The following is a 16,160-nucleotide window of genomic DNA, read 5'->3' as shown; positions in this document are numbered from 1 at the left end:
TTGAGCCATGGCACTCTCTTGCCTTGCATTGGGCACTGAAGGGGTACTTCAGTCTGCCCAGCAGTTCCTGATCCTTGCTTTGTGCTTGCCTGACCCAATAACATCTTTCTCTCCCATATGCATCTGTTGGGCTGGGGGGAGTAATTTGTTTCTCTTTTATTTACTTTTTTCCTCCATGCCCTTTTCTCCATTGGGGTTTGTGTTTTGAAACAAAACGTTAGCCTTGTTTGTTAATGCAGTAGCAGCTATGGATTTGTTTGATCAGGGAGAAAGAAAATCTCAGCCCAGATGGTTCTCTGTGTGCCATGTATTTGTTTTGACTGTGTCACAAACTGCCTTCTGTAGGCTGCAAGTTTCAGGTGAATGAAGCCTGTTGAGAGCAGATGTAGGGAATCTAGTTAAAGGTTAACGAGCTTTATTTCTTTGTTGGCATGACTATTTTGTAAGAATTTGCTGATGGGCAGGCTGTTGTTTGCAAGGCTTTTAAATTAGAGACGGGGTGGTTGATATAGTGGTAGACCTGTGGCCAGAGTTACTGGTGAGAACCTGAAGCTGGTGTTTAGAGGGGGGATGTCTAGAAATAGGTTGAGAGATAACAGGCTCGCTTTCCATAGTGCCACTTGCAAGCCTGGTTGTACAGGGCGGCCAGGTACTGGATTTCTCATGGTAACCTCTTCAGGCTAAATCCTCACAATACATTCTCTTCCAGACTGTCCAGGGCAGTACCTCACCTCTAGCTAGCTGAGATTCCCATGGGAATTAAACATGCTGCATTTGGGCTCTCTAGCTGTTTATGAGCCAATTAAGCAACTTCATGGATGTGCAAACCCAAAGGACTCCAGTGTTATCTGTAGCAAGGAGGAATTAGGTGTCTAAAAATAAATGGGCTTCTGGGGACTGGGTTAGATGGAGAAACGATCAGACATGGATGGAAAGGCTGAGGTAGCTGTCAGTCTAGAAAGTGCTTGTAAATCTAGACAGAGATGTGTGTGTGTGTGTGGATGTGATTTATAGTTGTCTCGAAGTTTTAATTTTAACTGCAGCTGGGTCACCCAAGGCAACTTCCCAAAGCCATTCCTATTCCTTCCCTGCATGCAGACAAGAAAGAAGCTGCAGATGCTCAGTGTGAACAGTTGGTAGGATGGCCCTTGATGCTGTCATAAGGAGCTTTTTGTATTAAACATGCCCATAAACAAAACAGTGAGTCTGCCACAGGGATGGGATTAATAGGATTCATAATCCCTATAAACAGATTTGCTGAGTGCTGCATTCGTGTGGAATTGTTAATTTGCCTTGCCTAATAAGTGGTCTGCACTTGTGTCTCTTCATTCTTGTTACCCAGGACAGGAGTTGAACATTTCCAGGTCATGCTGCCATCCTGAGAAATGTCTTGAGTGTAGCAGTATTCTCCTGTGCTTAGAGATGAAAAGATTAGGCCATCAGATCCTGCTAAGGACCAGGAGATCTGGTTGTCTGCTGCTGGAGCTCTTGCATGAATCTCCTTGCTGCTGTATGGACATGGTGTGCTGTTGATGTGTGAGGAGAGGTGAGGACCAGGGAAAAGAGAGAGAGAGAAATCACAAGTTGCTGGTCTGGCAGCTCTGAAAGAGTTAATCTGTGTGCGTATGTTCTTGTCCCAGCGAGCTGGTAGATGAAAAATTAATTTCTAAGCCTGACGTAGCAAGTCTGCTGTTGTATTTCTGAGTCGATTCAATTGGCGTAAGTACTGGGATTATATATCACTTAAAACAACTGCTGTGTTGTAGAATGGGCCTTGAAGAAAACTAGGGGAGGAGAACTTCATTCCCAGATTTTGAACTTCTGGTTTATTTGCTGGGCAGGCTGCTCTTCTGTTCCCAGAGCTCTTCTCTGTGTCCATAGAACAGAGACAGGCAGATGAATTCCTCGCTGAGGTTAAAAAGTGGTGGTAGGCTGCTGTACCAAAACTTGGCACGGTGATAAACTTGTTGCTGTGGTCAGTGAGCCATGGGATTTTTGCCTTGTATTTGTTCTCTTGGGAGCTGAGAGAAAAACCTCCATGGACAGCTAAGGAAAAAGGATCTATCTATATATATAAACTTTTTTTTTCCTGCTGCTTGTGCTTTCAGGATCCCCTGGATGCTCGCCACTTGGCTGGAGCAGATACCACTACGTATGCTAAGAAATGTTGACTAGACAGTGCTGTTCACTGAGGGTGTGAACGTCCCTGGTCCTTTTCTTACTGAGCTCTGTGCTTTTGCATCCAGCTTCCCCCCAAGCACAACAAATCCAGTGCTGAGTGCTTCTGGATGCACCACTGTTTGTTGGGTGCAATTTATTTGCGGGCAGCCAGGACCTAGTTGGGATTTGGCAAGGCTCTATTGAATGCCTGTGTTGGCTAAACATATTTCCATTGCTGCCCGGGACAAAGGAGTGGAGTGGCAAGACTGAATTTGTCTGACTGTCTTATATATATATAGAAAGGACAGAAAAAAAACAGACCAGTGCAGCTGCTTCAGAGAAACGTGAGAGGAGGAGCAAGGGCAAGATTTTCCTCCTTCTATGTGGGGAGGAAAATAAAGCTGAATTATCCATTCTGTACTCTGGTTTCTGACAGATGGATACTTGCCTACAGGTAGCAGCTGGCTCTGTGTACCTTGAATAGTCCAGTTGTTTGGTGCATACAAGGATTTCCTAGTGTTTTGGTTAGACATTGTATCTCCATAGACTAATATCTCTCTAGATCAAGTCCTTAATACCTAGAACTGCCATTTCAATTCCTTCCTCTAGCAACTTGTGTGAAGAGGGGATCTTTATTGAGGATGTTGTTGTTTCTAAGCACTAGCTTGGATGGAAACCTCTATTGAGAGGAGGTTTCTTAATGCCTTTGCGTATGTGCTGTTTTTAATATACCCCATCTTCATTGCCAGGAAAACTTCTGACAAAACAGTGTTTGAAATAGATCAGAGCTTCATTGTATTTGTGAAACAATTGAGTTGTTGCAACAGGAAACGAACAGAGAAAACAGCCAAGGCTTGTGCTTCTCTCATGTGAGCAAACAGCTTCCCTGCAGTAGAGTTCTGCTCCTTGTTCATTGTCTGTCAGGTGTATTTGTCATTCTGCAGTGCTGTGGTTAAGCCATTTGGTGCACTTGCCTCATTGAAGTTTGCCAAGTATTAAGAATCTCATTCAAGTGCAAGATCTGCAAGGCGTAAGGTATAAAATGGAGTTTTACCAAATCAAATTGAGTGGCAGTGACTGGGAATGCTGGCGGAGATTGGCATCTGCATAACAGCAGGCTTTGCCAAACTCCATTTGTTTTAATGGTTTCTCAAGAATGTATTTTGCACCTCCTGTTTGAGTCCCTGCTGTGTCTGTAAGTGATGGAGGATAGATTATTGCAGAAAGAACTGGGAAAGCTTGATTTCCAAAGCTTGATTTCCTTCCCTTAAGAATCCAGTAGCTGTGTTTGTGTAAGGATGTGGGTGGGTGGGGGTGTAAACAGCAATGCTTGTTTGGTCTTACTGGTACCAGTTGATAGAAAAGCTAGTGTGTTTGGTTTGTGAGAATGTTACAGCACTCTGTTGGTATTAACAGCTACCTCTGGTTTCTTTCAGAGTATTCTAAGCTTTCTCAGTTGTTCTTAACTTCATGTTCATCTTCAGCCGGAGGGAGTAGGTGATGTTGAAACAGCATCTTCTGTGGCTGCTTTTCCAGCCGTGCTGTTAGTGGTATTGTGATGGCCATCTGCGGATTGGCTTGTCTGATTTGCCGTTTTAAGCATCTTAATTGACCTTAGATGCTTCCAATTTTGAAATGGAAGTAGGTGGAAGGCTTGAGGGTTTTTGGAGCCTGCAATGCCAGAGGAGCTGCCTGATGCCTCCTGGTTCACACTTTCCTAAACATTCTGCTGCGCCAGTAATTGCTTGCACGTGAATCATTCTAATCTTCCTTCCCTGTTTATATTTACCTTGTCTGTGTCATCCCAGCCTACTCTCTCTTTAATAAAGAGACTTTGCTTAAGCAGAAAAGCTTAAGACATTGGGGTTAGCTTCCTAGCCTGTATTTATTCATTGGATAAAACAAACGGAGGGATGACGTTAGGAGATCTTTGTCTGCGCTTCTGTACTGGACACGTTATTTTTAACCTCAGTTGTGCCAAGCATTTTATTGTTTTTTAATCTCAGAATTTGGGATCTCGTCTGCATCCCCAACAATTGTGTACATCAGTGCAGAAATAGGAGCTGTAGCTTGAGACCTTCTGGCTTCCTGGAATTTAAGTAGAAAACCGATTCTGTTGCTGTTTCCTGATGTTCCTGATTTCTTCAGATTCCTTGTCTGTCAACAGACTCCCTGCCCCTTTTCTAAATACCCTGCAGCAGTAATCCATGTTGGCAGCAGGAGCTGCCATTTGTCATTTGGGACTCCTCACGTCTGCAATTATTTAGCCTTCTGAGTGAGGCTATTAGCTCAGCTCTGCCCTGAGCACCAGAGCCCACTGAAATGAAGCTCAGCCCTCAAAAAGGGGGAGCAGGGCAGAACCAGGTCAGGGATGGAAAGATAGGAGGCTGAAATACTATATTTTCACTCTGGATCAGCGCTTGCATTTTAGGCTAAAGCAAGCTGCAGCTTCTCATTGTGTCTGTTAGCGTTTGAAAAGTGCCTCTCTGCTCTTTGGAGTAACTGTGAAATAGAAATGCTAATCCTCTTCCTTTATTGTCAGCTGTTTCATATGCTGGTTTTGTTTTTCCTCTACAGGCCAGCAGCCCACAGGATCTTCGTCTCTTCTATGAAAAAAACAAGATGCTGATGCCAAAGTAAGCCTTTCCCGGTGTTGCTGTTTGTATGCACTTGTTTACTCTGTCTTTACACCTATGCCTGTGTGCTTCCAGCTTGTCATTTTAGAGATGACTGTAAAATATTTGGCAACTTGCCTCGGCCCATTCCTTATACCAATGGTGATGTGCCACAGAGAAAGAGCATTGCATTCCCATAGATGGTGTTCTCTCCTTCTATAGATAATGCTACTGTCCTTAATTGCAAATATATACATATTTGCAATTATATATATATAAAATCAGGGTTTTAATGATGTCAGGAACCAGGCAGTGATCCTTTCTGGTATATGGCTTCCCCGAGGCTAGGAACAGCTATTTATTAAGAATAAAATAAAAATCATTGCAGTTCTTAAATCATGTAAGCAGCCAAACTGCAGTCTCTCTCCTGTAACCTGCTGTACCTGACTGCATAGATCACATTGCTGTTTATCACGTGTCAGGGCAGCAACTGCTTGCGTCCATCCTGCTAATAGGAGGAAATATTATAACCTCTATGGAAGTGGACACTGCTGCAGTCTCCATGGGTCATACAGGGAAGATAACTCCTTTCATCCTGGGTGTATGTTACCTAGTGATGTAGCTGGGCATTTTTACCCAGAAAATTAGATTCTGTTTGGCAGAGCTGCTTGTGCAGCTACATATGCAGGAAGTTCATTGAGTTGCTTTGTATGGATTTTTCCTTATTGGTTCAGACAGGTCCAAGAGATTGGGTGGGGGGAACTGCAAAGAAGCCAGTGATTAGCAATGACTTGTGCTAAGCTTTTTTTTCCTCCTTTAAGTATTTCATATTTTGATCTGAGGTGAAGAGGCAAATTTTGATCAGGATTAAAGTTGGTCTGTATTCTTTTAGATTGAATCTGAGGGTGCGATGGAGTAAAACACTCAGAACAATTCAGAGCAAAACCACTGACACATAATTGGAGCCATGTAGTCTGTGTAAACAGAACGCAGACCTTCTGTTTCCCGTACACAGCGTAAAACATGGCTGCTCACCTTTGAGGTAGTGACTCTCATTAAGGGAGAAATAAATCACTGCAGTTAATAAGCTCCCTCTCTCTGATCACACTGCCCTGCTGCATGGCTGATGTGTGCTGTAGGAGACAGCCAAGGGGAGAAATGAAACTGACTTCTGTAAGAGGAGTGCATGTCTGTTCTTGTAGGGATTAGTCCTTTTTCTTTGTTAGGAGCTCTCTATAGACACTGAATTTACTATTTTCACTCATCTCTACTTTTGAACTGCCAAATTTCACAGCATTTAAATCCAAACCCATTATTTTTTTCACCATAGAAGTTGGATCCAAAGTGGCCTTTGTGTTCATGCTGTCTGAAGTTTCTAAGTTTTAATGCGAGCCACAATCTGTGCTATTTCCTGAGCAAACACGAATGAACTGCCTCTGCCAGCCCTGCCAGTACAGGACGAGACATGAAACCACTCAGGCCTTCATTCTCAGACAGCAGCAGTGCCAGTGTTTGGTTTTGTTCTCCTTGGGGCTAGGTGTGCTGGCAGCCACCTCTCTGGCATCACCATGGAAGGCGGTGTGTTTTGGCTTGGGAATGGGGTGGGGAAGAACAGCTGATTAAATCCTTACCAGCAGCCTCTACCTCCCAAGCTGATGCTCTTGCTGACAGGTGAAATGCCATTCTGAGGTGGGGAGCCCATGGCAGTAGGAACAAGACCAGAGGCCTCACAGTTTTAATAACACTGATCTATATAATTAACATTCATTGCAGTGATTTGCATGGCAAAGTATATTCTAGATCACGGAAGGAAAGTGGCAGTTTTGTTGCTTAGGTTTCTAAGCTTGGTGTTTTAGTGGTGAGAGATGGGAGGAGGCAAACAGGCTGTTAATCTGCCATCTCCTCAGTCTGTTGTAGCATCTGAGGTCTACTACTTGACCTGCTTGTTTTTTGGCTTTAAAATCATACTAAAGCTAAAGTCTTTGCTGGGAAAAGGGCTCTTTTTGGATGAGCGCTTTGTGTTGTGGATAAATAAATGATGATGATAACACTGGAGGACTGCAGATCTCCAATACTAATGTATTTTTCAGGAGACTGATAGCTGTGGTATCCTGGGTATCCTGGAAAGCACACTCAATGTGCTTCTAAGGCACATGCTTTTCGACAAGAGGTTGTTTTTCTTGGCTCAAACTGAGTCTTAGTTAACTGCATCTCATCCACAGTCCTGGTGGCCTCCTCTGTCAGGCTGGGAAGAGTGCACAACTGACTGTGTCAGGGGTGGAAAAGCATCTCCTCCAGTACAAACAGGGGTGGTGTATGTTTGCCATGATTCTCTGTTCTAAGAATTACTGGATTCAAATTCCTGCATAGGTGAAGCCTAGGACTTCACAGAAAAACAACCAGATAGTTCTGAAGCCTATAAATACACACCTTGCCCAACATCTCTGGTTTCACTTCAGGCCGAATGGAATCCTGGTATTGCTAGCACTCTCTCTCTTCCATTTGAGCCAGCTTATTTTCCACCCTGTCTGTAGAAGTGGTGCAGGAAGAGCTACTTATCCCAGTGTCCATCAGCCTTGGCCATGAGGTGGCAAGTGATGCCAGCCCAGCAGAGTTTAGCTCTGCCCCAGTGAGCCACGTGCTGTGCTACTGAGCAGGCTTGGGCTCCACGCTGCTCAAATTACTGTGCTGAGCACTCATGCCATTACCTCGGCTGACCCTTGTGTGGGGATTGGGAAAAGCCTGGCAGGCCATGGGGCCATGCTGGGCACGGCCATGATAAATGCAGTTAATACTGAGAGGAGCTGGAGCCACCTACGCTTAATTTGGAGAACTCTGCTCTGGCTGCACGCAGGACCTGCTGCTACAGCCCCTAACGGAGCTTCTGGTTACAGAGGAAAGTAACAGATCTGAATCCACTTATGCAAGAGCTGAACTCTGCTTTCCCTTCCTTAATCCATTCATTTATTCCCTGCTTCTCACGGTACATTGGGGTTGCAAAGATCTGCCCTGGCCTCTCTCCCATCTGCTTATGGGACTGGGGTAAGAACAGTGATTTGCTGTCTCTTTTGCCCTGCAGTGACCATTGAAAGGAGTATTTTCTTCCTAGTTACACTGGAAGGTGGGGAAATAGCTGCACTAATTTTAGCTTGTTTGGGTGCCTCATGCTTAGATCTTAATGGTCTTTGGTTAATAAATGTTGTTTTTATATCAGTGAAGCAAATAGACAAAGGTCACTTGTCAGCTGTGTTTAAAAAGAAATGCCTTAATAAAATGGTAGTAATTGGTGATACATATTAATCACCTGATTCTTAATTGGAAATTTCCCCCCATTAACCGCTTCATTTTAATGACTTCTACTTGCTCTAGTGGGAATAAAGAAGAGAATTTATTCAGTGTGAAATATTGCCTATTGACTGGATTGAGCTGAGAACCAGAGGGATGGTATTGGCACTGCTGCCAAAGGGGGAGCTGCGGGTGCTCATGGGAGAGGCCACTACAGCTCGATTAGTTGTAGCCTTAACAGTAACAATGGGGAGTAAAGGCCAAGCAGGGATGCAGATAGAGGTGTTCCTGTTCATTCCAATGAGCCCAGCAGGGACAATGTGAGTTTGCATTTGCAGTTTGCCTTCCTGAATAGGCAGAAGTAGCTTAAACAGGCTGAGAGTTTCTTACTTTGCTTTTGTTTTCAATCCTAGCATCCCCAGGGAGACATCAAGCCACCTGAGGCAGCTACTGTTGGGCCTTCTGCAGCGCAATCATAAGGACCGCATGGACTTTGGTAAGAGACCACTCCAGTTTTAGGTCTGCTGCCAGTCTGTACCTTTTCTTCTGCCATTTCACTGCACAAACCTTTGTAATTTTGGAGAAGCAACTAGACTGGTGGTACCTGTGTTTATCTGTCTGACAGACTGAATGATCTATTTAGTATGTGCTGGAAAGGTCAATATGGATTCCAGTAAAGTTTTGAGTTAGATTTGGCAGACTTCATCAAATGCTTTCTAATTTATATTCCCTCTCTTGGCTTCTGCTTTTGTAGTTTGTCTTTTGTGTTCAGCATGCTATCAGGTGAAATGTGCATCTTGTGCATCCCAGTTCTTAACTCACATAGTGTCTTCCAAAAGCTGCACGCTATATCCACTTAATGTTCAGGTAATAACCCCCCCATCTTCTTGGTTTTGTGGTGATAATCCAAGCCAGAAGACCATTGCTTGCACGACCCTGCCCTCCTCCAGGTTCCTGGGAAAGAATGAAAGAATGCCTTAGTTCTCCCTGGGGCTCCAGCTGTCAGTCTTCTGACTGTCACTGTAGATCTGTGTCTTGACATTCTGACTTGACTGGCATGGAAATCTTTTTATTTTATTTTTTTAATACTCTTTAGGCTGAGAACAAATATTAGGTGCCAGGCAGTTCTGGTTGTAGTAGCTTCTTCCAGATGAGTCTAGCTGAGCTGAAAGGCCTGAAGAGCCTTTTCTGAAAGCCATAATCTCAAGGAAAGCAGGTAGTGATAGAATTTTTCTCTCAAGTCCCTTCAAGGACCAATTCACCTTAATGCAACTCTGGCCTTTTCTCCATCTCCCTTCCCTTTGGATAAAGATAGCAGAGCCCTTTCTCAGGTGAAAATCAGGACAAGAATAGTCCCTTAGAAATAGGAGCAGTGCCCTCCACAGAGCTCCCCCACATCTCAGCTGCTTCACACAACTGTACTGCATGAAGCTGAAGCTCTTTTTACTGTTGTATGTTCTACCAGGAATGGGTGGTCATAGCAATTTCAGGGTTATCTAGAAGAATACAAGGAAGGTTGCAAACTGCCTGTTGATGACTACAATTTCTTGTTAGTTATGCTTGTGAAGCAAAATTTAGCTAACTAACAAGCAGTTTGGAAGGGAAGACATGAAAGAAATAGTCACTTCCACCCTTTGAGATGTTACTACATAACCAGTTGAATCAGCTGATCTGAGGAGTGGGCTGAAGGAGTAGTATGAAAGTCAAGCAGACTAGCAGCTCCTGATGAATAAGGATGTTCTCCATCCACAACAGATATTATCTGAGATTCCGGCATTCCCTGCCAGAGGTTTGTTTCCATTACTTCTGTTGTGCTGAGTACCAAACCAGTGGGCTCTGACTTCAGGACTCTGGCACCGCAGTGGCAAGAAAAGGCTGAGGGGAAAGGAATTATGTTTAAACAAAACAAAAGGCCCCACAAAGTTGAAACCAGTTTCTGCTTTCTGGAAAGCTGTCTGACCAAAGAGGAGCTGTTTACGGAATTCAGGAGTCTGTAAACCTTGGGTGTTGCAACAGGAAATCCATGCTGGGAAAACAAGTTGAACAGCTCGCAGTTAGCAAAGTAATCAGTGTTGATCCATGACTAATGCTTCTGAAAGGCTGAGTTGCTTTGCCTTGCTGGTCATGACAGGGGACAGATCAGCACAGAAGTGCAATGGGTTGGAGATGAAGGAATCAGGAGAAGTGACTTAGGAGGACAGGAAAACAGGCAGAGAGTCTCTAGCAGTCCAAGACAGAAGCACTGCATGACCTGGATAGCTAGAAAATTCTCCTGTGATGAGCGTAGTTTAATCAGCACAAGTGCCATAAGTAGCTCTGGGCTTGTAATTCTGTGGTGGCCTTTTGGAGAATACATTTCTACCTTGAATGGAGGATGAGTTCAGCTTTGTGTATTACGGAATATCACTCAGTGGAAGTCATTTGTCTCTTTTATGGAATTACTGGCAGCACAATATAATAAGCATATAGCTCCCCTGGATCCCTACAATTAGGGAGACTTGTCATTCTGATCAACTGGGAATTATGGCTTTTCATGCAACTTGGCATTTTAGATTTTGCCTTTTCTTGCTGATAAGAAGACACAGTCATGCCAACTCTTGACATAGTTGTAGTTTCTGGCCCTCAGTAGCTGATTCCAACAGCTGCAAGAGTTGTTGAAAGATGGAATTATTCACAATTAATTTAGTGAATGCTTCTGGCAGCACAGGCTTGTAGCTTGCAGCAAAACATTACCAGATTAATAGTCTGTGGGGAAGGAAAAGCCACTTGGACATGCTTGAGACTCACAACCAGTACCAGGCATGCTTTTGGCAAAGCTTTTTTTGTACTCCTTGCCTTTCTTCACTAATGTAAATGGCCCACCTGGTTTCCCTCCTCACCCATAGCTGATGTTGCAGAGATGCCTGGTTGCAAAGAGCTGCTGTTTTTTTTTATTTGATGTTGTTGTTTAGGTTGTTTTTTTTCTTTTTTACCCATACTTAATGATCCTTGGATCCAAATGACTTCATTTTTTGTGGAAAAAATCCCACATCTTTACCGGTCTTTACCAGTGCTGCCTGCAGTAGTCAGCTCCCATGATTAAGTGACCAGATTGCATGGAAAAATACTGTAAAAAGTACTGTACCTTGTTATGCTTGAACTGCTTTGTAAACTTCTTACAGTCTTTTCCTTTCACTGACTCATTGCTCTTCTTGTGTTTTTTTTTCAGATGAGTTTTTTCATCACCCATTCTTGGATGCAAGTGCCTCAATGAAAAAATGTAAGTGTTGCATTTTCTTTATGACAGTTTTCAAACCATGACATCTTCCTATGCTGCTGGCTCAAAAGGAAAGAAAAAGGCTGCTTTAGGTTTACTTGTTGCTCAAGTGTGGATTCAGGGGTCATTACTGCATTGTGTCCAGATTTTGCCATCAGAATGTATTTAATGTTGCAGAATTATCTTCAAAGGGAGAATATGGGGGCTATTTAGAAACCTAATTCAGAAGTAAATGAATCTTTGAAATACATTCAGTTCTTCTCTATGGAGTGCTTGTCCAGTGGGGATATTTGCAGGTAAACAGGATTATGTGAGGAGATCTTGTTATCACCTATATGTGTAGGACAGCTCAGTACAGTGAATGGGCAGAAGGAAGCTGAGATTGTTGTCATCACTCTCTAGGTGTGGTACCTCAGGTTGGCTTTACTGAATTTCAGGTTCCAGTTAAAAATATTGTTTCAGTGGTTACCTCAAAATTGTTACTGAATGTTATTCTAGAGGAGGTTGTTTTGGAGCTCTGTGGAAACTGGGTGAAACGGCACCAGTTTTCTATTGAAAATTCTTTCCTCTTCTGAATCAAAATTTTTGAAGAGTTTCAACCACGCGTACTGCGATTCAGAGGTTTATTTTCACTGGGAAGTCATTCAGAATTGCTGCCAATGCATGGGATATAATTCTTCTCTGGCCAAGTGACTTGGTTTAATGGAATTCTGTGTAGTCATCTACTTTCTTCTGGAAGGATATTCATGGGCCTTTGATCTCTTAAATAAGAGAGCCGAGATTTCCAGCAGTGACTGCTTTGGGGTTCCCAACATGAGGGCTGGGAGTTTCAGAGGAAGTGTGCCCAGTGCTTTCTGAACACAGACCCCCTTGGACGAGTGCAGCAGTACATTCCTCCACATCTAAAGTCTGCACTAATCTTCAGTTTCTTGCCTGCTCTTTCCTGGTCCAAAGCAGAATTTCTGAGCTATTTCTGATACAGATTTTTAACTGTGTATGTAGGTGACCATCCAGTGGGCAAGAAAAGATGCTTCTGGTTTAGGGGAGCTTGCAAGCCAACAAGATGTGGTGAGAGTCCTGGGAAACAGGACTGCTCCACAGGCAGGAAAAGATGCTGCCTCTTTAGGACTGCTCCTAAGCCAGCTCGACACTCAGCACCTGCTCTACCACTCCTCTCTGGGAAAAAGCCTTCAAAGTCTGATCCCCCAATGGGAAGGGAAGGACTCCCGCAGCTCTGCCTTGCATGCTCACCAACTCATCTTCTGCCTCCAGCTGTTCCATTGCTTCACTGGCCAGGAGAATGGGAAACCCCCTGCAAACAGGGAAGGGTTCTCCTGACTTGGCCTCAGTTTCCAACTTGTGCACATTTGCCGTGCAGAAACCAGAGGCACCATTACAAGCAGGGGATCATAGCTCAGCCTTTGCCCCCAGCTGCACCAGAATTAATGGTTTGCGGTCAGGGCCCAGTAAAGAGGGCACCTGTGCAGGCAGGTAAGGACTGTCATAACTCCAAACCTCTGCTGTCCACCATTCCCAGGCATACATCCACAGCCTGGAGTCCTCTCCGGGCAGGATACACTACTGCTGGTTTTGAAAAGATGAGGGGAGAAATACATTCTCATCTTGGAAAGCCATTAAATTATTGTGTACCGGGAGAAGATTGCTACTGGAGAAGAACCTTCGTGTAGTCTGCCACTATTGGGTGGTAGTGGTGGATGGAGGCATCTGGGAAACACTGTGAAGAGCCTGGACTATACTTCCATGTGGAGCCTTTGGTTTTTGCAGTGGGTAAGAGAAGAGCCAATGCATCAGCAAATGCCTGGATCATGGTGACCTTGGAAAGCTTGCATGAATTACTCATGTTAGGATGCTGCTTAACATGGTAGCAGGCTTCATATTTACTCAGGTCTAGATGATGAATCAAGATGGTGGTGTCTCAAGGGCTAGCTCACTATGGCTCTATGTGCAGATCTAAGCCATGTCCAGAGCTAAGTGCAGAACTAAGCCAAGCTTATTGTGCTGCTACTGTTATCTGTATGAATCACTGCAGCATGAATGCAGGAAGTATCAAAGAGCTGGTTATATCTGAATCATGACAGTCATGTTCACATAGAATTATGGAGTCCTCAGGCTTGGAGGAATGACAGCCTCCTCGTTTACAGCCATTTTCACACTTTTCAAGACGTTTCAGCAAAATCGACATTTCTCTTAGAAGTTTTTCAATACAAAATTTTGGAGAAGCTCATCCTCCGCTCTGTGGTTTCGAGGGATGGTTGTTCTCATCTCCCTCAAATCATCTCACTCTGAAGCAAGGACCTAAATCCTCTGACATCCAGGGTTGACCACAAAGCTCTGATTTGCCACTGGCTTTAGCCTGGAGAGTGGATTTGGGGACCTTGGGTTTTTTTTAACTGTTTCCACTTTTTCTGTTCATCATTAATTTTATATTGTGGGTTTTGTACCTGTGACTAAGAGTGTACTGCAGGAGTGTACAATTTTGTTAATAAAGTCTTTACAATACCCTGTCTAGTCAGGATGTCGTCTTTCTGTAGCCAGGATTCTGCTCTCTGTGGTATGGGGCAGTGTGTTACAGCAATAGGGCGTAATTAGGTGCTTGTGCAAGTCTGCTCAGTAAACACACAGTAATTGGTACCCACACAGATTGTTTTGGAGTTCTTTTGCTCCTGTCTTTAATGCATGCTAAGCTGGTACCTCCTTCACTCTGACTTCAGAGTATAAATCATGAGCAGTTAATGTTCATAAGCAAACACTGCAGTGTTGGTGGGGTGGCTCAGTGCCTGGGAGATCTGTCTGACTTGATGGCTTTTTCCATCTTTATAATCTTAATGTGCTTCATTGCCCAGGATAATACCAGCAAAAAAATCACCTGAACTTGTACATGAACAAAATAGTGCTGGTGCAGTTCATTTTTAACTATAAAAAGCAGCTTATTCTTCAGGCAAGTGCTTTCCTCTTATACACAAACTATTGCCCCGTTTGCAATTAAGTAACTTATTAATGACTGCTTTTGGTTAAACTGAGATAATTACGGAAGTGCTTCTCCAATGTGCACAAAACTCTGATTCCAAATAAAACTGAAGGAAAGCTGGAGGATCAGGTATTTTTAGGGCAGCTGAGGTCCCTTGTAGGATGGTGTGCCAGCAGGGATTAGTGCAGGTGTAGGATCTGGTATTGGGATTCATGCAGTTGGAGCACAGGCTTGTCTTTGTGGTTCCTAGCTCTCTAGTTCAGAAACCAGTTAGTGTTGGGTATCCAAGCAATGTGCACGATGACTGCTTTGTTGCTGGAACAAGCTGGAGAGGACAATTATGAAAACAGCCTTATTTACATGACAGTTACAACCCAGCAATTTCTGGATTTGGGTGGGGGCCTACCATTCATGTTAACATTCCCCACATTCAGACTTGAGCTGAAAACACGATGAGCCAAGGGTTTGCACCCTTTTTAATTTTAAACTGGGAGTGCCAGGGTGTGTAGAGGAGATGGAAGCGAGTGTTGTGCTTTCAAGCTGTCCTGTGTGCCTTACATGGGTAAATACAGCAATGTGTGCACAGAAGGCTGAGATGCATGGACTGAAAGTCCATTTTTAGCAATCAGGACCTTTTGTATTTGACCTCACGGTATTACTGTATGGATTTGGGGAGCTTGCTGGGTTTAAAAAGAGAACGTGATTAAAAGTGCAGTATCTGAAGGTTGGGCTTTGAACAGATAGCATTTTAATTTGAGTTTCAGTTGGTAGTGAAGTCTGCCTGCTCGCCTGTCTTTCGAGATTAATGGAAAGCTGGCCAAAGCAAACAGACAAAATTAGAAAAGTCTCAGTTCCAGCCAGGTTTAAATCAATAATAAACACAAGACCAAAATTAGAATGGAAGGGACCTTGAGAGAGAACTGATATGACTCTAATGAAAATACCGATTCCAGGAAAAACAGGCAACGCTACAAGTTTTGCAGTGGGTACGTGTGGACACAGTTCAAAAGCTGCTTACTTTTTCTTAAGAGCCTTTGCATAGCAGGGGGCTCTGTCTGTGCAAGGGTGAGTGATCCAGAGCAGCTGGCAGGATAAAAATGGGGAGATTCACCTCTGGCTGCCGGTATTAAGCAGCTGAGAAAGGTCTTAGGGATTCTTCTGTGGGAGTCTGTGAGACCAGAAGCAATGTGGTATAGGCAGGACAGAGCTCTCTGTTCTGCAGGCGAGTTCCCAGACCTCCGTGTGTGTTCCCTGAGCGTGGGGAGTGAGAAGCAGCTGTGCTGGAAAGCTGGGGAGCTGAAAGAGGGTGTGGGTGGTGTAGGTCTCCATGCCAAGCCCTTGACCGACCTCCCAGAACGTCCATCTTCAGGGCACCGCAGAGCTTGCTCCTGTACTGGATCCAGAGCCATGTGTTTTAACAGCACGTTGCAGGAAGCAAACCAAGCATGGAATAGATACGGGGGGTAAAAGGAATAATAAAAGTATTCAGAAGCTTTAGAAAGATTTCATTAATTCTGGATCTACCATGCAGTGTTCTGGTGTGTGTTGTAATGCACCGGGGAAGGCACCTGTATGTGTGCACATCACTGCTGCTGGGGCTTCCCATTGCACAAGCCCCCGAGCTCTGAATTGATTTCTGTTTGCAGTACAACTTAAACATTTGGGTTTTGTTAATGTTAACAAGTAGGAGGAGAAGAGCACCGTGACCCTGTTCCAGTTAATAAGTCTCCACTTTCTTGGTTTTGTTTTCCTGATGTTGGGTTTTGTTACATCTCTGTCAGACTAAGGAGTTCAGCCTTGAAGTGGCTGTTCTCTTTGTGCTGGGAGACGGTGATCTCACCATCCTTTAGCCCTC

At 44.0% G+C, this 16,160-nt stretch overlaps 1 protein-coding gene across 9 annotated transcripts in view; it reads left to right on the top strand.

Annotated features, from left to right (window-relative positions):
• The window catches only part of ULK1 (unc-51 like autophagy activating kinase 1), a 66,813-nt gene that overhangs the window by 24,643 nt on the left and 26,010 nt on the right, over positions 1-16,160 (top strand). For all 9 annotated transcript variants that reach the window (XR_014931946.1, XM_085509383.1, XM_085509382.1 and 6 more), the window contains 3 exons: positions 4,738-4,796; positions 8,474-8,556; positions 11,269-11,319. Coding sequence is in view for 8 of the 9 variants with exons in the window: in XM_085509383.1 (XP_085365509.1) it covers positions 4,738-4,796; positions 8,474-8,556; positions 11,269-11,319 (193 nt within the window). In the remaining variant the exon portion in view is untranslated. The remainder of the gene's footprint in view (positions 1-4,737; positions 4,797-8,473; positions 8,557-11,268; positions 11,320-16,160) is intronic.

Source organism: Coturnix japonica, chromosome 9, assembly GCF_054131305.1.
Source record: "Coturnix japonica strain WE chromosome 9, WE-NBRP24, whole genome shotgun sequence".
Lineage (NCBI taxonomy): Eukaryota > Metazoa > Chordata > Aves > Galliformes > Phasianidae > Coturnix > Coturnix japonica.
This window is presented reverse-complemented; position numbering and strand designations above follow the sequence as displayed.